At 35.1% G+C, this 21,934-nt stretch overlaps 1 protein-coding gene across 1 annotated transcript in view; it reads left to right on the forward strand.

The window, feature by feature from the left end:
• HOOK3 (hook microtubule tethering protein 3) overlaps positions 1–21,720 on the forward strand; it is an 82,446-nt gene extending 60,726 nt beyond the window's left edge. Inside the window, exons 14-24 of the mRNA XM_063455352.1 lie at positions 40–127; positions 3,834–3,903; positions 5,073–5,213; positions 5,330–5,417; positions 7,985–8,019; positions 9,092–9,174; positions 10,495–10,595; positions 11,240–11,344; positions 11,920–11,991; positions 13,044–13,180; positions 20,372–21,720. Of these exons, the coding sequence (XP_063311422.1) occupies positions 40–127; positions 3,834–3,903; positions 5,073–5,213; positions 5,330–5,417; positions 7,985–8,019; positions 9,092–9,174; positions 10,495–10,595; positions 11,240–11,344; positions 11,920–11,991; positions 13,044–13,180; positions 20,372–20,387 (936 nt within the window). The 3' untranslated portion in view covers positions 20,388–21,720. The remainder of the gene's footprint in view (positions 1–39; positions 128–3,833; positions 3,904–5,072; positions 5,214–5,329; positions 5,418–7,984; positions 8,020–9,091; positions 9,175–10,494; positions 10,596–11,239; positions 11,345–11,919; positions 11,992–13,043; positions 13,181–20,371) is intronic.
• The last annotated feature ends 214 nt before the right edge of the window (positions 21,721–21,934 follow it).

Consider the following 21,934-nt stretch of genomic DNA (forward strand, 5'->3'; position numbering starts at 1 on the left):
TTTAGACATAATATAAAGTATATAATATTTTCTTTCCAGAGATTAAGAACAGAAAGGGATTCTCTGAAGGAAACTATTGAAGAGCTCCGATGTGTACAAGCTCAGGAGGGACAACTCACAACAGCAGGTAAAACACTAAACTGTATTTGTGTGGGGTTTATTCAATGAACATTATTAAAGAGACACCGTAGTCACGAGAACAACTACAGCTTATTGAATTTGTTCTGGTGAGTATAATCATACTCTTCATGCCTTTTGCTGTAAACACGGTCTTTTCCAAGAAAATGCAGTGTTTACATTACAGCCTAGGGATACTTACAGTGGCCACTCCTCAGATGGCTACTAGATATGCTTCATGGGGCAGTGCTGCACAACATGCAACACTGATGGTCAGCATCTCTACGCTCTGCATGGAGACACTGAACTTTCCTCATAGAGATTCATTTATTTCATTTCATTCATCTCTATGAGGAGATACTGATTGGCCAGGGCTGTGTTTGACTTGTGTTGGCTCTGCCCCTGATCTGCCTCCTTCACAGTCTCAACCAATCCTATGGGGAAGCATTGTAATTGGCGCAGAACAACACTTCTGATTATGTCAGCACACAGCTTGCTATTCTGAGGCAGACAGATGCAGAGCCAGCAGCTTCAGGCTTGAATACAAGTAAGATTTTACTCTATTTAGGGAGGCAAGAGATGGCCAGGGGGGCTAGATGGTGGTTTTTACACTAAAGGGTCAGAAATATATATTTGTGTTCCTGGTCCTATAGTCCTCCTTTAAGTTAAAGGTTGTGACTTTCTAATACTCACATCTGGCCCCTTCAGAGTATTCGCTATAACTCCTCTTAAAAAGCAGGCAAAAATTTGCATCAGAAGTGTGTCACTGACAACGTAACTGCTCCGACACGTGGTCAGTTGCCATGTTAGGAGTCTGCTGCAACAGTAGTATCATTGTAATTGTAAAGAAAACATAGGACTAATGGGTTGCAGATTAAAGACAATCTGCCTCCCAAAAAGACCTTGTATCATTATGTGAAAAAAGCTACTCTGCAATAATAAATATAAAAGTGGAGCGCAGAGAGCAAAAAACGAAAAACTCTTTATTAATCCCTCTTGGGGGAGAAACACACAAATACTAAACAAACAAGTAATAAAATGAGGATCTAATAGGATAGAATCGAGTAGTCCAAAAATAATAGTAATATGGTCAGAAGAAATGCTATAAGTATGTGTGTGGCAGAATTGCCATAAATAGTAGCAAATAACTATGACCGAAAGGGGGGAGATACATTTTATGTAGCAAACTGAAGATCTCTAAATACAAAAGTAAATAAATTCTATAAATAGAACAAAGAGTATATCAAGTGCATAACAAATATATATGTACAAAGATCTACCAGAATACGTTTGCAACATTGCAGGAAAGAGGCCTGCAGTCTAAATAGCCAGCAATATAAATGTTAAACGAACTGTCTAAGCAGCTGTAGGAGATTTGGGGGAAGGAGTCCCTGGTATCATGCTGGTAATAGACTAGTATCTGATCCCACCATGTGTGTGGCAAAATTGCCATAAGTAGTAGCAAATAATTATGACCAAAAAGGGGGGAGGTACATTAAATGTAGCAAACTGAAGATCTCTAAATACAAAAGTAAATAAACTCTATAATTAGAACAATTTTTGGTCATAGTTATTTGCTACTATTTATGGCAATTCTGCCACACACATACTTATAGCATTTCTTCTGACCATATTACTATTATTTTTGGACTAGTCGATTCTATCCTATTAGATCCTAATTTTATTACTTGTTTGTCTAGTATCTGTGTGTTTCTCCCCCAAGAGGGATTAATAAAGAGTTTTTCGTTTTTTGCTCTCTGCGCTCCACTTTTATATTTATTATTGCAGAGTAGTTTTTTTCACATAATGATACAAGGTCTTTTTGGGAGGCAGATTGTCTTTAATCTGCAACCCATTAGTCCTATTTTTTCTTTGCATTTCTAGGGGTTAGGCCCCATTGTATCTCTCAACCATCACAACCTGGCGGATGGACTTGTTCCATTCCTAACCAGGGGAAAGGAGTATTGTCATGTGTTGATGAAATGCCTTCAGATATATGTCCATATCGCAAGCACTGGCAGGGTCCTGAGCATTTTGGCTATTATTTAATCATAACCAAAAAAATACCTTGGCACCCGTGAGAACATTCACTGGTCTCTCCTCAAAGATTTTATCCCAGACAAGTGTCAAATAGGCATGATTTGAAAATATTCTAAAATAAGAAGCACCAGCACGGATAACGGATAGTGCATCCATGTATCAAAACTGTTAGGCCTCGCACCCAAAAGCAATTTTTTTCTTAAAAATATTTTTCACTTTACAATATGTTCTGGTGAAGTGATGTGTCATTGTGCACAAATATTACAGAACTGAAATGAGGGACACACTCACTCACTTGTAATTTTATTGCTTTCAAAAATATTTCAAGATAAAGACTAAATAAAGTTTTGTATGTGTACTTGGGTTTATTTTTTATGAACTGCAAACACCAGTTTAAGGAACGCAAAATTCTCATATTTTATCACAATGGGAAAAAAAAGATTATCTACAAGATCATTTGACTTACAATTATTTTATTGTGGCAGTGGAACCTTTTGACCTATTTTGAATGTAGACCTCCACATGTAAAAGTCCAAGCTCCAAATAAAACCAGTGTGGCTTCTAATTCATGTTCTTTGTTTTGTGTTTGATATCTTTACTGTCCAGATTTGTCTGTTTAATGAAGACGTTTAGCACTGGGGAAAGTTCTGTGGACAGGAGAAAAACCCTGAAGCAGTTTCACAAAAACTGATTTTAAATGGATGTTGGCTAAATGTAAATGTCATATTGAAAAGACAACACCAATAATGCCACCATTCTGCAGTATTAAAAAGCACCTGTCATGCTCCAAACAATTTACTTTCATTAGATTGAGCATAAGATTTTATCTCTACATTGTGCTAGCAGTTTTTCTGAGGACATAGTCTTAAATTAGAGGGACAAAGGTTTAAAAATAATATCAGGAAGTATTACTTTACTGAGAGGGTAGTGGATGCATGGAATAGCCTTCCAGCTGAAGTGGTAGAGGTTAACACAGTAAAGGAGTTTAAGCATGCGTGGGATAGGCATAAGGCTATCCTAACTATAAGATAAGGCCAGGGACTAATGAAAGTATTTAGAAAACTGGGCAGACTAGATGGGCCGAATGGTTCTTATCTGCCGTCACATTCTATGTTTCTATGTTTCTAAATGTATATTTAAGAAGAAAAAAATGGTTTAAAAATATTTGTTTCTCCCAGCTGTCAGTCAATGCCTTGGTGTGCTGACAAAGGAGAGCAGAAACGACCTTTCCTCTCCAACTATAGCACATACCACAGCAGTGCTTCTTGTACTGGCGTGGGAATGTAGGAACGGAGTGACGTGACGTCACTCCGTCCCGACACTGGCAGGAAAGCCAGCGTGCCAACATCACTGATGAGATTTGCCCTGCTTGGGATGTGCGCCAAGCAGGGTAAATCAATAAAGACTTCAGGAGTGGAGCAGGCATAGCCGAGGGTGGCCAAGAGTTAGGTTTTTGGATGAAAAGTAACTCTCATGAAGCAGCGCTGGAAAATTCTTTATATTTTATTTTGAATACACCATGTACCTTTGTGATACATGGTGTATTCAATGTGTTCGGGAGCAATTTCAGGTAAGCTTGTTTTTCTTCATAACAGGTTAATTTTAACTTGAATTATTGCATTTACCTTTTTTTTTTTTTCCGTTTGTTTGTTTTCTTTTGTTTTTTGTTTACACAGGGTTACTGCCATTGAGTAGCCAAGAACCTTCTGACAGCTTAGCCGCAGAGATTGTTACCCCTGAAATAAAGTAAGTAGTTTTGGGGGGAGGTGAGGGGTTTGCCAATATATTATATTATTCTATATTCTGTTTGGTTGCTTTGCATCAGCTGATGTTTTTAATGATAAATCTAGCAGGTTGACCAAAGTTAAGTAGCAGTTCAGAGAAAAACATTTGGAAATGCTTTAATTTATGTGAAATAAATTAGTTCAAAATTCTTTGACATTTGCCCTGCCTTCCCTTTTACATGTAAATTTTTTGCAATAGACCTTTCTATGCTGGTAGTGTAGAGGCCTATGGCAACATTCGATTGAGAGGGAGATTCTCTCAATCCTTCTGTAGGGGGTTCTCCTTCTTTGTCACAGTGATATTCACCCAGCTACTCTTTCTCACACTTGCAGAGGGAGTATAGGACACTCTTGACCGTGATGGCTGTGTCATCTGATATGATTGTCCTGCATGCAAAGTATAAAAAAAAAAAAGGGATAATCTCTGCGCAGAGAGAGCATGAGCAAGAATGGCCAGAGTGTGGATGTTATCGTAGTGAAACAATGAAGGAACCTCTGGCAATGGCAGCACAGAATCATTGATTAGTTATTTATTTGTTGCTTTGAGAGCCATTATAATTCAGTTAAATCTGTCATTAAAGGTTTTCTTTTAAAGTTGTATCTGAAAATATTTTAAACTCTGGCTTTTTGCCTCATTCTCTGGATGCCATGATCTTAATATGGAAGTAACGTATCTCACTTCTTGACTTAATGGAAAACTATAGTGTCAGAAATACAAGCAATTATTCCTGACTCTCTAGTTTTGAAACCACCATTTAGGTTACCACCCATGTCCCTTGTTAAAAAGGTGTAAAACCCACTTTTTTCCAGCGCCCTTGCCCTTGTCCTGCCACCTTAACTGTGATCATTAAAATCCTATGGGAAAGCATTGGGAAGCTATTGCGCATGCATGGCAAAACCACATTGTGCAGCATTGACCTAGGAAGCACCTCTAGTAACTGTCTGAGTGACTGCCACTAGAGGTGTTCCATACAGGAGAAAAAAGCCTGCAGTAGTTGTTCTGGTGACTATAGTGTTCCTTTAACTATTAAAATAGCTATGTTTTCTTATACCTTGTGTAACATGAATTTAATTTTGAAATGTAAAGCTATTCAATGATGTTTATAGGTTGTGTTTTTATTCCCCCTTTAGGGAGAAACTTATCCGTCTTCAACATGAAAATAAGATGTTAAAAATAAACCAAGAAGGTTCAGATAATGAAAAAATATCACTTTTACAAAGTTTACTAGACGATGCAAACATGCGCAAAAATGAGTTGGAGACAGAGAACAGGTATTTTTCCTTTAAGAGATTATTTTAAATTCTCATCACCCAGTATACTTTTTAACCTTTGTTGCTTGAAGGCGTGACAGATAATCCACTGTATTATTATTATTTTATTTTTGTAGACTGGTAAACCAGAGGCTATTGGAAGTCCAGTCTCAAGTAGAAGAACTTCAGAAATCCTTACAAGAACAAGGCGCAAAAGCTGAGGATGTAAGTAATCGAATGCATTTTAGCATTTCACAGATTTATTTTCCCAAATGAGATATGGGGATACAATGGCGACTTCTGTCTTCATTTTGCCATACATCTCCCCTTTCCCTTTTAAAGGAAGGATCTGTAGGTGAAGGGAAATTGCATTATATTGCATTATTATTTGTGCATTATTAAATATTTTGCTTTTGTACTCCTTAACAGCTTTGCCTTTGGTTTCATTTACTTAAATCTGGTACTTGTGGAAACACCCTTCTTTGCAATACTAATATAACAAAAGTGCCCTGTCCTGTACATACTTTTCCACTGGTCCTTAACATGGATGAATCAGATAAAAAAAAAAAAAAAAAATTGTAGTAAAATATTTACTTACAGGTGCCCAGGCAAAATATTAGAGAGAAAGAAATATGTAAAGTATCCCCTAAAATTATAACAGCAAAACCTATCATCAGACAATTTCAATAGGTAAACATCATTTTTATTTATTTATTTTTTTTAATCGGAATTAGTGCTATCAAATGTAAAAGAAAAAAAGAAAACACAATACATATAATCGTACAGGCTGGTGTCTGCCAAGTAATAAAAATGTAGTCGTAGCTCATTAAGGTTGTAATAACTTTGTTTAAAAGCCATATATTACTAATTTGGAAAACTTTATTTTGCCTTAAACCTCTAGACTTTCTGTGAACCACTTACAATAGCAGAAATCTGAAACAAATTTAGGGTTATGTGTTGCTTTTTTAATATGGAACCAATAGAGCATAGATGAGGTTTAATACTTCATTGATTTAAATTACGGATCAACAAATCTTTAGTACTTCCTGAAAGTGATACGGCTCCAAAGCCAGAATTAATGGGTCGAGATAGGTGGAATTACCAACAAGATAAAGGTAAATGATATTGACACCAAACATCAGTCTATGCACATTTTTCTTCTCCTCTTTTTACCACAGTGGGAAAAAAATATTCAAGGTTAATTGATTATTCATTTTCTACTTGCAATGGCAAGTAGATTTGATGCCAAGATTCTTTCATGATGGTATAACCTTTTGCTCTTACGTGGTCATTCCTGCTTCTGTTTTGTTGCTTATGTTTGTGGCAAGAAATATTAATTTATAGACCTATACCCCGGTTTATCCATACAATATAATTGTTCTGTTTGAGCATCTCTTCTTGCTGTTTGGTTATGGGCTCCTACTTCCAACATATTAGCCAAGTGAGCCAGGCTTACAGAAGCCCCAACTCATAAACAAACATGTCACTTTGATGCCAAAGCTTGGTTTAACAACCCTTGCTGTTTCTGACATGGCTGTGCATCTTTCCTTCTGATGTCTACCCCATAGCTTGTTGAATGAAACCGTTTTCAACATACTGTTAGAAGAAAGCAAAACACTCTTGTTCATTTCTTCGTGTTCTTTAATGCTTATTTTGAGACATTTTCATGCCTTTGTTAACCCGGTTTCTTTTTCTTGCTCTTTTTACTAATGCTTCTGTTTGTTGGCTTGATTTTGCAAGGCCATTGTGAGTATAGTTTAATTGCTTTTTGTCTTTTGTTTTTTTTGTTTTGTGCTTTTTTTTTTTAAATTTTATTTTATATATTTCTTTCTTTCTACTATGCTGTAATTTAGCCTATTTTGTTCACTTTACCAGGATTTTTAACATTGTGTTTACTTATCCCTATATTTAACAACCATGCATTTGTGACGTGTCAAAATTAAAAATAAATGTAGAAATCCACACCTCTATATCCTGCAACTGAGCTTCTCTGTGCCCATCTCGAGACTAGGTTCTGGATCTGCCCCTGGGTCACGCCGCCCCACCGTTTGCCATAAAAATTCATATGAAGTGTTCTGAGTGACTGTAGTATTCCCTTTAATATAAACTTAAAAGCATTTCATGAAAAAATGTTAGCATAAGTTATAGGTGATTTTCAATGTTTTTGTACAACGGTATAAATTTATAAAGAAGTGACCATTCCATCTTTAAAACATGCAGAAGTCCAATCGGAGACAGTGCTTCAAAACATACTGTAGTATCTTTATACAGTGAAGACATTATGTATCATGCAGTATATTTTTAATATGCTAGTTGTAATAAATAATAGATTGATTGGTCATCAGTCGCTGTTAGTATGGTATTACAAAATGGCAAATTATAATAAAATAAATATTACTTGTATAACGCCAACTTTTCTGCAGATCTTTAGCGTATTTACAGTAGGGTTTAAGAGACAAATGACAGAAGGCATATGAGGTCCTGCCCAAATGCACATATGTATAAATATGGTCCTGTTTGAGTGTACCATGCATCAAAATACACTTTAATCTGCACTTGTTTTTTTTTTATCATTTTAACAGTTGTTAGAAGGAAATAATTACATTTTGTAAAGAATAATTTCTGTTCCTCTCCTGAAGCTAGATGGAATTTCTAAAATGAATTTAAAGCAGATCGTGAGGTTTAGATTCACTGTGTTCAATTTTTGTATGCTCAATTGTGTATGACGATCATACTTTTTTTATTTTCTTATTTTTTAATTTTTTTTTACTTTTTTTTTCTTTCCTATGTAGTCAATTCTTTTGAAGAAGAAGCTTGAAGAACATCTGTGAGTACTGTTTATTTTAGATGGAGTTTTCAGAATTTTGTTTTTCCCCTTGTTAACCAAAGTTAAAGCATACTGTGGGCACTTAAATTACTTTAGCTTAAAGTGGCACTGTTACCCCTCTGAAAAATTTAATTGCATCTTTCTCAAATATTCACATTTATTGTGTTGGAATTTCACTGAAATTCCAACCCGGTCAGGAGATATACTGAGACAAAGTATTTCCTACTTTGTTTCAGTATTTTTCCTACGCATGACACTTCTAGACACTTGCCGGAGCTACCACAGTCTAGAAATGTCAGTCCCTTTACCCGTCACCAGTGACTGCTGCAGGGAATTAGCTTTACCAATGGAGGCTTCAGTGGTCTTGCAAGACCCTCGATAGACCTCACTGGCTCTACTCGCGTGCATGTGCGAGACTACAGCAGTGACGTTAACTCCTGGCACTAAAGAGCCAGGAGGAAGAAGATTGCAGTGCCTGCAAGAGACAGGTTCAGGTATTTGCCATACCCCTGCAGTTCACAGCTCAAATCTCTGCCATTTAGGAGTTAAATCACTCTTATTTTTGTTCATGCATCCCTAGCCACACTTCCCCTGGATGTGACTAACACAGTCTGCATGATTTTTTTTTTTAATATTCAGTCAGATGTTAACATGCTTTAGAAGCGTTTAGCTCCTGCTCTGTGAATTGAACTTGAATCACACACAGGAGACTTCCGCGGGGTCTATTAACAGAGCAGGAGATAAGAAATTTTAAATTAGACACAATGTGCAGTAAAGGAAATTTAAACATTCGATCTCTCTTTACTGGAAGTGTTTAGGAAGGCTGTGCAAGTCACATGCAGAGAGTTATGACTAGAGCTACATAAACAAAAAAAGTGATTTAACTCCTAAACGGCAAATATTTGAACAGTACCACAAAATTTGTAAATAAACAAATTTTTTTGTTTGTTTTGTTTAGCAATATTTTTCTTGGCCATTGTTTTTGTTAACCTTGCACTCTTTCAATGTGGTTTTCATTGTAATCATGGTATTCTTGTTAACATAACTGTTATATGTTTGTTTTTGCAAACAGGGAAAAGCTTCATGAAGCCAACAATGAACTACAGAAAAAACGTGCAATTATTGAAGATCTGGAACCGAGATATAACAATAGCTGTATGTTTATTTCACTTTCACATCGTTTACTGTTAATATGCACACAAAATAGTAAACATCTTGAAAAAAAAAAATAATTAGAAAAAAAAAAACCTCTTAAAACTTTTATTTATGTTTAGACTTTATGGGTGCACAGAAAAGGCCCTCTTGTGCAAAATCCAAGAAAACAATAAATAGATGTTATTTCCCAACCAATCGGTGATCTAGAAATGATCCAAGAGTCTTCTATCATTATGACCTTATTACCAGTACTTGTAACACTTGACACTTGTACTACCTGGATGAAGCTACCAGTTATGAGCTTGAAACAACAGGTTGACCTCTACATACTTGTACCCCAGAGCCCACTGATGTTAAATACATGGGTAGTGAATTGAAAATTTAGGTATGTCTTATCTCATGCAGAGACTAGTTCCTCAAGCAGCTAACACACATTGGCCAATAGCAGTAATCTTCTACTAACACTTTGACATGTAGCATAACTACACATGACACAATAGAAGACATTTCTTCACATTATTTTAATGTGGTTTGTCTGTTCTGTATTCGGTTTAATAACATTTTATTTAGTTTTAATAATGCAAAGGTACTATTTGTATTCCCTGAGATTCTTAAAGTATCTGTGTCACTTGTGGAGCATTTTTTGCAAAGCCCTCCCAAGAAGTAATGTCAATAATTAAGGTGGCTTATTTCCATTACTCTGTGACAACTGATAGTAACAAGCGTCATTGTGCATAATAAACAATAGATGCCTGTGGCATCTCACTGAGCAAATGCAAAATCCTAAGGTTTAACAATAGGAGATCTATTTACAGTCTGGATGTGTACATGCAACAAGATATTTATTTACATTAATATTACACTTTTTTTTTATATACATATAATTTGTCTTAAAATCATTTTTTTTTTTTTATTAAATCCATGAGCCCATTTGTAAGGTTTTCAGAATTATTTTATTTTTCTGAATAACACAGAAGTTAAACTGCCACTACCCAGTTAACAAAATGTTGTTATTCCTAAGAAATATTTTTTTTGGATGCTCTCAGATGCCTTAAATTAAAATAAAGAATTTACTTGTCCTCTTTAGCTATTATTTGAGTCTATCACTAATTTACTCCTTCATTCTTTAACTTATCGAAGTGATTGTTTTGGATACCACAAAGTGTTCACAAAGCTGTTTGGATACTAACAGCAAGTGTTCTTTGTTAAAACCATTAGCTTCTTAATGTTAACTGTGCAATAAAAACAACTTACGGTAGTTGCTGTTTTGAACAACTTTTGTGAGAGTAATGTTGGTGTTTTCCTTCTTTCGTAATCAAGCACTGAAAATTGAAGAATTGCAAGATGCTTTGCGTAGGAAAGATGATGATATGAAACACATGGAAGAGCGCTACAAAAGATATCTAGAAAAAGCAAAAAGTGTAAGTTATGTTTTTTTTTTTAGAAAGGAAATACATTAAATAGGGCAGGGTGTTGGCATCAATAAAAAAGGGTGCCCTATTTAAACACTGAGCTGCTCATTTTTTATTTTCATTGGCTTCATTAAAAACTGTATTGTCTTCAGGTACTTGACCCTTGGCTTATTATTCTGACTCTTTACTTCCTGGATTTAGTAACTTGGACTGTGTGACTACACTACCTGGATTGTCCTTGCTTTGTTTCCCTTGGACGTTCTTTTTGTGTATTATTCTCAGCAACTTACTGCTGCTTTTTTGGTTCCCACCTGCTACACCCCCTGACAAATGAAACCCGGAAATACCAATCCTTTATTTACGTCTTATGGACCCAGAGACTCTATTAACTCTATTAACGCCTGGCTTTCAGTAGGCTAATAGCCACTGCGATAGGGCTTCTATCTGCTGATTTCTTAGTTCCCCTCATCAGATCAGCTGAGTGGAACTGCCTCTTGGGCCTGAAATGTATATTATTTACTGAAGGTTATTTACCTCTGAATGTTTGCTGGTTTCTCTTGTGCACTGATCTTCTTTCTGTCATGTCTTCCTACAGTTCATAGTAAAGTATGTTGGCTAAAAATATACCTTTGCATTTTGTTCTTTCTTTATAGGTTATTCGCACATTGGATCCAAAGCAGAATCAAGGGACGGGCCCAGAGATACAAGCTTTAAAGAACCAACTGCAGGAAAGGGACAAGATGTTCATTTCTTTAGAGGTAAGGATAACTTTTAGAAATAACATTGGCCCAAACCACAATTTTTGTTTTATGATTTCTACAACCCATGGCTTGTGGTAACTGTGTTCACATCTTGTATGTGCCTAACTGAACCTTATTGCAAAAACCTTTATTCACTAAATGTGCAATCATCCCAAAACCTGGCATGTCTTAGTTTATGTATCTTCATATTCCCTATACTTTTATATTCACGTACAATTGGGTCCTGCTGTCGGGACAGACTCTATTAAATCAGGGCCCTTGATTATTGGTATAAAATAATATATGCAACTGGAGTTCATAGAACCACTTTCAATATATTTTATGGACCCATCCAAACCGCTGAGCGGGACCTCATGTCCTATTCCTGCAATGACATACGAAAATGTATGCCTCCCTTCCCCAACAGAAACGTTAAAGGGATACCTTAACCAACTTTAATGAATAGAGCATAGTAAATACGGAAACCTGCCTCTCTTTAGCTAGGTCTAATTTTGATGTTGCATGTATAAATCAGAAAATCACATTCTCTTTACAAGAAAATGAAATTTGGTATTGTTGTATACCTTTTGTAGAAAGAATTTGAGAAAACAAAGACACAAAGAGACCAAGAAGAGAAATTGATTGTTAGCGCTTGGTACAATATGGTAAGATCTATAAAAAAAAAATGTTATATAAGGTACGCAGGAAAATATTAAAAAATTTATAGTACAGCAGAGCTTTGACCCATCTATCTTCATTGCAATCCCTCACCTGCATTAGGTTTTATCACAAATGTAATTTGTAAAAATGTGTTTAGCATTTTTTTTTTTTTTTAAAGAGCTATATCTAGAGTAGTTCTTGAATTTACACATCTGCTAACAGGTCCAATACAATTCTGACAAATTATGATTAATAACAGTTTGACATATGCATTCTAAAAAAAAAGTTTTATTCCTAGCACTATAGCTCCCTGCCTCCCCCCCCCCCCCCCCCCTACAATGTAAGTTTGAATAAATCCTTACTGTACTTCGCCAATTCAAGCGCCGATGTCCCTTGACACTGGGACAGTGCTCCCCCTCTAATGTCACCAGACGGGAACGCTAATGCGCATTAGGCACTCCCCATAAGAAAGCATAGCAGAGCATAAGGGCGTTCAACGTTAGTTAGGCGACCAAAAGTTGCCTAACCACTAGGAAGTGCCTCTAGTTGCTATCTGATTGACAGCCACTAGAGGCAATCTCAGAAACTGCAATCATTACAAATGCAAGGTTAAGGGGATAAGGGCACTGCACCCAGACCACTTCAATGAGCTGAAGTGGTCTGGGTGCCTACAGTGTCCCTTTAATCTTGTTGTTAAATTAAGATGTCTGTAAGGCCATCTTTATGTGTGCTTTAGAAAATCTAAAAATCTGAGAATTTCAAAGGGGGGAAAAAAGCACAGCTAATGTTGAAACATTTGTTTATTTATTAGACCTTCTTTAAGTAGATTTACTTTCTTATTTCTACATAGCATACATATGATCATACTCTTTTTCTTTTTTTTCTTTTTTTTAATGATTAATGAATAGTTTTAAGGTATTTGCTTCCACAGTTAAACAAATGAACAATAGAGCATTTGCTTAAAAGGCATGGAATCATAATCCTTTTTTGTTTTATGTTGTTGTTGTGTTTTTTTTATTTTTATATTTAATTAACTTTTTTACTCGTTAATCTGTAGGGTATGGCATTGCATAAAAAGGCTGCTGAAGACAGACTTGCAAATACAGGCTCTGGACAGTCATTCCTGGCCAGGCAAAGACAAGCAACAAGCACGCGGAGGTCTTACCCAGGTCACGTCCAGCCAGCCACAGCGAGGTAGAAGAGTCTTGTGCAAGGGAATCTACAACATAACCTTGTGTTGCACATGACAGCATTTCAGGAAATGTAACCAATGTGCTTTTATTTGTTTGATCTGTTTTTTTAATACAGATTTTGTTTGTCTTTTCTATACCTTTTACATGTCCATTTTTTTAATGTGCCAAAAATATCCTATGCACCCTCACAAGGATATATCATAATTTTTTTTTTAATGCTGAACTTTTAAGTCCTTCATTTGAAATGTAAAAAAACATTTTTTATCAAAATCTTGGTATGAAAAACAAAAATTAATTGGTCACAATACTGCGTTGTATGAAAGGAATGTGCTAGAATGTGTTACACCAACACATAAAGGGGTGTAGTACATATATTTGTAGTCTGAATAAACCTCAAAATTGGCTCAGCACTAGGTCAGCCAAGAATTGGTATCTGCGTCTTGACATGGTTTCTTCATAAATGCAAGCATGTGATTGATTACCTTCTGTCAGTTTGTATGTTGTGAAAGCACGGCTCCGATGGATCTAGACATGAATAATGAAATTGAAATGGACTTTCAGGAATATGTACATAAACAGGGATTCAAATGAAGATCCTCTCTGTACATTGGTGATATTTGGTAGCGCTGTTGGTGTGTTGATGCAGCCGACGTGATAAGGACATATTGACCACTCACAGCAGGCAGAGAACTACAGCAAAGTGCCTCTTTTTGCTGCGTATTCTGTTAACGTAATTATGGCTTGTATTTTGGAGAAGCAAAAAACGTTTTTTTCTTTGTTTTTTTAAAGAAAATGTGGCTCAGGTTGGTTTGTCAACATGCTCATCTAATTCCTTAAAGTAATATTTGATTGTTCCTAAGATAAAAAGCAGTAGGCAGGGATAGCTGCCTTGCCATGCGATGATTTTATTTTTACCATATTTTCTTTCTTTTGGTCACACAAAGTGAATGTAGAACTGTTGCATTGTAAATGTTTAAATGTAGTCTGTCAAGTGCCAATGAATGATGATGTAGCACTTTAAAATGCTTGTTGTTTTTATACATGGATCTCTGTATGTCAAGTTGTTTTTCACTTGTTACTTCGTACAGGGGTAAGAGTTGGACAGTGTAGTGAAATGTATCAATGAGCATTGTGTCAAAATACATAAGGCAAGAGGGTTTTTGGTTTTCAGTCAATTTCACAATTCCAAGCACAAGCAAATATTGTTTACTACAGCATGTATATCTCAAATATACATTTTAACTGGTAATTGATTATAACTTTTTTCCCCTTTAACTTTTGAATAAAGCCTCTCCATGTTCTAGGTTTTTTGATTTACAAATCCTATTTTACTTTTATTTTTTGTTTTTTAAAAATCTGCAGCTTTAACTCATAAAACTGTAATGGAGCAACTGAACAAAATGTCATGCAGCAAATGCATAGTTTGCATGTTTTACGTATTTATTTTCATGTTTTTTAACCTGGTGCTGTTGGCTTTCATGCTATGACTGCTGAGGAAGCCATTTTAATTCACTCTGTGTCCAAATGGTGGGTACTGCACCGCACCGATTAATTTTGAATTCATTTTTTTTTTTTTTATACCTTCATCGACTCTAATATTGTTATCCTTACTTTTGATTACAAGTCTATTTTAAAGTTGTCAGATATGTTTTGAGAAATTGATCATTCATCATATAAATAAATGTCACTAAAATCTGTGAACCTATCTTAAATCTAAAATTTCAGTAGATCTAAATTATGGAGATATATATATTTATTTGCAATGCGGTCTTCCTGATAAAGCGTTTTGCTCTTATTCTACACAAAGGGATAAAACCAGACCAATTTGGTCTTGATATATAAAAATCTAAATCTGTAATTTGAAGGGAAACAATGGTAACAAGTGTTACTTTGCTTGTGTACATAAATTATATAAGGCCATCTGGCACGAATGTTATAAAATGTTAATTTACTAAAAACCTTAATTCACCTTTAGTTATTGCTTCCCTTTAGCCAGTGGAGGTTACTTCTCCTCTTGTTAAAAGTAACTGTTGGTTTTCTGCAGAACAATCTGCATAAACCTGCATGATATAATCAATACTGCTAATTACAGAATATTATTAAATTATACCCAAAGCATAGATGACAATTTGGCCTTATATTGGATCTTGTGCTAGAAAGCTCTTTCCTAATGTCAACTAATTTATAGACTTTCACCAATTTTGGCTTGACCAGTATGATATATTTTTATTTAATGGATCACTATAGGGTGAGGAACACACACATGTATTCCTGACCCTATAGTGCTAAACCCACCATATAGGTGGCTTGCCCCCCCTATAAAAGTATAAAACTTGCCTTATTTCCAGTGCTGCGCGGGTCTGCTGTGCTCGCTCCGCCCCCTTTGTGACATCATCAAAATGGCAGATTTTTAGCCAATCCAATGCTTTCCCATAGGGAAAATCATTGGATTTGCTCAAATCGCCACAGGGGCGGGGCCAAATTCCATTTTGGCCAATCAGGACCTCCTCATAGAAATGCATTGAATCAATGCATCTCTATGAGGAAAATTCAGCACCTCTATGCAGAGCATTGGGACGCCGAACGGCAGGGCTGCTTACTGTGCAGCCCTGAGCCAGGAAGCCCCTCCAGTGGCCATCTAAGGAGTGTCCACTTGGAGGTGTCCCTAGAGGCAATGTAAACACTGTATTTTCTCTGAAAAGGCAGTGTTTACATGAAAATGCCTGAAGGGAGCTATTTTACTCACCAGAGCAACTACATTAAGCTGTAGTTGTTCTGGTGACAATAGTGTCCCTTTAAGACCCATGGACAAAGGGGCTAAGGTCAACTGTATGCGTGGAGTGGCTGAAGGTAGATGATGTTGTGTTCTGTAAGGACCACCAATAATCTAGTTTAATAGAGCCTGACCATTATTTTTTGTTCACTATGAATTGGCCGCAATCCTACTACTCAAATTCCACTTTCAGTTTAAACTTGAGTGCTCCAAAGGATTTTAGATTTTACCAAACCGTTGCTCTAAATAAACCAGTTCCTACTTCTTTTCACCTGCATTGCTCCAGACACAGATACTGCCATAGATGCCAAATGGATTCATACTATAGAAAGACCTATTGCTCTTGGTAAACAGACTGTTGTATTTGTATTAACCACTCGTAGGTAGAACTAATGTTTATGATCAACTTGATATGAATAAAAGAATACAGAGCATGATTCATTCATTGCTGCTAACTCAATCACTAACATTTTAACCAAGTGAATGCTGAAAACTGCACGCTTGCCTACTGCTTACAGTTGTTGCTTAAAACATACAAGTTTTGCACTGATCAAAAATAGTGTAATGTGTTGTGAAACATATTCTGCTCACCAACATGGGTTGGTGTTTGTTGTAGTAGCATGCAATACGGGGAAAGTGTGGGCTTGTAGATGTTATAGCATAATTTAGAAGAACGTTGATATGATCACTTAAACCAGCTTTGTTCCACCACCGATTCTAATTTCAACACCAGTTGTTTGAGGATGCCAAGGTTGAGATGTGAAAGGAGTTGATGCAGCACATTCTGAAGGGAACAAGAAATAAATCTTGACATAGCATATTCTTTAAAGGGACACTCAACTGCACAAATACAAAATAAATACAAAAATCACTGTTTAGAAGATATACCTCAAAGGAAAACGTGAATGTGTTTAATTATGTGTTTTTTTTCCCCCCCATTGGAGTTATATCTATAAACAGCTTACAAAAACTGCAGATCTCTAGTCTGCTGCCTTTGCCAGGCCGCCTCCTATTAACCCCGCCCAGACTTTCTGTGGCTGTCCAATCACAGACTACCCCCAGTGTAGCTCAATAAGAAGTCTTTGCAAGGCAATTGCTGCCTCTTGTGTTTAGTGCAAATAAGCTAACCAAACCAGGAAGTGACATGACCAGCTGTCTGCTTGAAAAGCCGGGGGGCTTTTTCAAGAATGTGGTCCAATTAATAGACAATGCAGATTTTGACAATTTTAGTTGGCTGTGGTTCAGGGTTCTTTATTACATGGGAATCTGAAGGCCTATTTAAATTTCTGTAGTCAGTAAGATTTAACTAAAAGGAACACTCTGGGCTATTATCAAATTCAAGACAGAGGATCAGAAAAGATCTTACACTGGAAAACAGACTTTGGGGTCAAACTGTTCGAGAATGGTTTAACCCCTGAAGGTGATCCAGCACCAAAGGCCTCCTCGCACCATAACGTAATTTAGTGTTATTATGGTGCCCAAACTGGTCCTTTAAATCAAGATTTTTAAATGTAAAGAAGCTTTCTTGCTGGTTGTTATCTTTAATATTTGCAATGAGGTGAGGATTCCATATTTAAAATAATAACTTTCCAGGATAGTTTTACAGTGCTATCAGGACTAATTGTGTTATATATATCATTAGAAATTCATAGATAATGATGAAATTATTCCAAGGTGAACTAATAGGCTTATCACTCCTGTTTGGAGAGCAACTTGAATTAAAGGTATAAATTGTGTGTGCATTGATTTGCAGAATAACAATGGGATTAAAGTCTTTGTATGTTTATTTTACATGTTCTCTCTGCAGACACAAGTTCAATTAACTTGGATAAATGTAATTCATTTACCAAGAATGTAAATATTGTATGCATATCTAATCCATATTTCATACTGAACAACCTTTGGACTATAATGCATCCTAAATAGAAAACAATCTAGATATAGATCTTTCCTCCCAAAGCATTTTATTCAAAGAAATCAGATTCAAATCAAAACAGATTTTTTTTAAATTTAAATCCGCAAAGTTTTTTTTTTTTTTAATTTTTATCCACCCTCCTTGCTGTTAACAACTTGTTTAGAATTTGAGTAATACCAAGCCCCATGTTCATGTTTAAAATGTGTTTTACTGAAAAGCTGAACACTCTGTTATAAATATATTTAAATATATTTATGTAATTTCCGTGTTCTTTTAAACTTTTTATTCTGCACCACGCCGTTCTCGCCAGCCGCTCCTTCCCCTGTGAGAGCTTAATTCTGATTATCTATATAGTCTAATCCAAAGCTTCTCTTAGGAAAGCACTGGGGAACTGCACACATGTTGATGTTTCTCACAGAGAAGTATGATTTCACTGTGGTAATAATTAGCATAGTTCAATATTTTCACACCCAGCATTATGATGTTGAAGTTGAATAACTTCAGTTTTTGAAGGTCTTAATGTGGAAGTGCCTCTAAGTACTGTCTTTAAGATAATCACTAGAGGTGTGTTCTCAAACAAATGTAAACATTGATGATTCTCAGAAACCTCAATATTTCTATTTGTCATACTGCAGGGTCTAGGTCTTTGTACCAAAACCACTACATTAAATATATTGAAAGACCTTTAACCTGTTTGAGTTTAACTTTAGGGGACCACATTTTGGAGAAGATTCTGGTACAATTTGTTTTTGTTCTTTAGGGCATGTCATAAATCTGGTGACACAGACAATGGTTTAGGATATAGGATGCTACTCGTATCTTTGTGATGTATAACATGCTATTTTAATTTTGTTTGTGGCTTTTCTACTTAAATCATACGAACTTACAAAAAAAAAATTATATATATATATATATATATATATATATCCCCAGAGAACCTTCTTATACAGCCCTCACATATTTTATCAAAACCTCTTCAAATACTTGCAGACAACCTCACTTTAATTTAAGAATTTCTACCTTGTATACTAAATTGTTTCTCATCATCTACCAATAAGAAAAAGGAAGAAATAGGCATATTGTGTAGAATTTAATTGTCCGCTCAGAATCCTCCTCTTCCAACTTATTAGATCACATATTAGATCATTTGGGAACATTTTAGTATTTGGACATTTTCCAGTTTTGTTCCAGTGGGAGTACTGTCAAATCTCGGTTGAGTATTTTAGGGACTGTGAATAGTACCACTGATCTATAAAGCAGTAAGAATTGTTGCCCTGTGTATTGCACATATGTACATATCTGTTTATCATCATATCATCCCCAGACTATATTTTGTGAAAGCGTGATATTGACTTTGGAGGGTAGTCATACAATCCACAAATTTTAATGCTTGCCATTATACATGTACATTTCAACACAATATTTACTTAAAGGACAACTGTTGCCTCAAATTTATTTTTTTATATATAATAATCCTTTCATCAAGTTTTGAAATAAAATAGATTTTTTTTTTTAAATTAAGTATATGCAATAAAATGAAAAACTAATTCTTACCTTTATTATATGGTAGGATCCTTCAGCCATATAAATAAATATACACATTGGGTCAGGCAGTGTTTGAAAACAGACAGTCTCTATGGTTTTTCCTGCTTCACTCCCTGCACACAAACAGCGAAAACCATAGAGACTGTTGGTTTTCAAACACCGTCTGACCCGTGTGTGTGTGTGTGTGTGTGTATATATATATATATATATATATATATATATATATATATATATATATATATATATATATATATATATGAAGAATCCTGTTATATACTCAAGGTTGGGATTACGTTTTCTCATTTCCTTTACATATACTTGATTTAAAAAATATATATATTTCCTTTTAAAATTTGATGAGAAGATTATTATATTGTTTTCGTGGGGGCTTTATGTTTGTTTCATGAGGCGACAGTTGTCCTTTTAAATTGGAAAAATGAGATTGCCCTTATCTTTCATTTTGATGTACATGTTTTCTAATGGATATAACAAATTTGCAGAGAGCAGTAATTTATCTTTTCTGGTTGACCTTAAGATGTACTGTTTAGGATACCTTTGTAAAATAATGAATATTAATGACCCTTTAGAACACTCACAAATGTGCCACTTGAAATATTCTCATACCGTGTCATGTGTGCTCTGCTAAGAAAAAAAAAAATGGCTGCACCCAAAAATTGTCTTTGAACAATTTATTAATCCATGTGAGATTAACACTGCATCAATAAATAGTATAGTTCTAGTAAACTACACTTTTTAACCCCTTAAGGACCAAACTTCTGGAATAAAAGGGAATCATGACATGTCACACATGTCATGTGTCCTTAAGGGGTTAAGGTAACATCCAACTTCACTTCCATATAGAGATTTTACTTTTCACTTTTTTGTTTTCTGTTAGATTTATTAAAACTCCGCTATGTTAGTATTCTATTAACATATTTCCTTTTACTTTTCATTTGCAGTGATGTGATTGCATGATCTCATCTTGGTTTTGCAGTATGGGGCTGCTCGTTGCATGATAATTTTTTATTGTTCGGACCTCCTAACCTACAGACTAACCAACTTTAGGTGCTGCAAGCTAACACACATTGCCTATGAGAACAAAGCTTGAATATATTATCTGTTTTTTGTTTTGTTTTTTTGTCCCTCTTAGTTCCTCAGTCCTAGTAGCCTGCCGATCAGGTATGGTGCACATTTTAACCATGTTTTTAAAAAATGATTTAGCGTTTAAAACATTTTGCTTTATACGTTTAAGTGGGAATGCGAGTGCTCATATAATTCTTACACTAAATATGTGGCTTCAAAATACATATTTAAATACATTAAAAATAAGGAATCAAAGAATGTGGGCAAATCCTAGTATGTATGATTTGAATGATGCCCGACTAAGTAAGACTGATTTATTGAGCTGCAGTCCTCACAAGTTTCAACCTTGCATTTAAAGGAACCACTACCCATGCCTAAATGACAGCCTTGGTTTTATGAAGGAGTGTGTATATAAGTCCATAATTGTTTATTTTACACTTTATCTTGTATAATTCTTTATAATTTGCAACATGTACATTTTGGTGTTTAACAAAGAACAATATTTTTATGTTTACATTTCATGTTTTGCTTTTCTTATAAGATTTTATGCTAAATTATATCCTGCTGCTTATTGTATTATATTATGTTATAGATTCTTTGTTTCTAAAATACTTTGTAATTAATTTCCATATACTGGCTGCCTTAGTATTTTATTTAAACGAACCATACTCTTACATCAATGTATATCTACTCACATCTATTTATAAAAAAAAAAAATGTATTTGTGTGTAGACATAGAAAATTGCTGCCTGTTTTATTTTATAAAATTAATTAAAATTAAATTTTCTTTCGTCAGTATTACATATAGACAAACAAAACATAAGCGTTACATTTTTTAAAACTTCAAAATAGCTTTAATGTACTTTTCATTTTATTTGATCTATTTTAATTTTGCTGTTCTCTAAATAAAATTTCATATTTCTGCGAATTTGGAAAGCTGGAGACTGGTTGTACATTTTAATGTTTTCTTTTCTTATTATTATTTAGGAGACCTACATAATGTAACTTATGGCTCTGTTGAGTTAAAAAGATTGGACTATTTAATATTTTACCTTCCCCTGGAGGGCACCATTTCCTTTTGTCGTAACATTTTAGCCATTTCCCCACAATTGCTAAAAAAAAAAAAACGATAGCATGCTTCCAGGCCAAAGATATTCAAAGCTGTTATATAGCATCATAATCAAGGTTAAGTTTTAGCATTTTTCTAAAATATTATTATAATTAGCCAAACACCATTTGCGTACCTCAAATCATTGTAATAGGTATTACTCTGAATACTGGGGTCCTAGAGAAATAAAATATAATTATTTTTTTTCTCAGTAGCATTTATTAAATGTGACTGTGCAATCTGTGCTGTTTTGAAAACTGGGATTTTGTATTGAAAAACGCAAGTGTAGTCTAAAAGTGGATCAATCGCTTTCGAGTCTTGCTGTAAATCA

This window comes from Pelobates fuscus, chromosome 5 (assembly GCF_036172605.1).
Source record: "Pelobates fuscus isolate aPelFus1 chromosome 5, aPelFus1.pri, whole genome shotgun sequence".
In the NCBI taxonomy this organism is placed as follows: domain Eukaryota; kingdom Metazoa; phylum Chordata; class Amphibia; order Anura; family Pelobatidae; genus Pelobates; species Pelobates fuscus.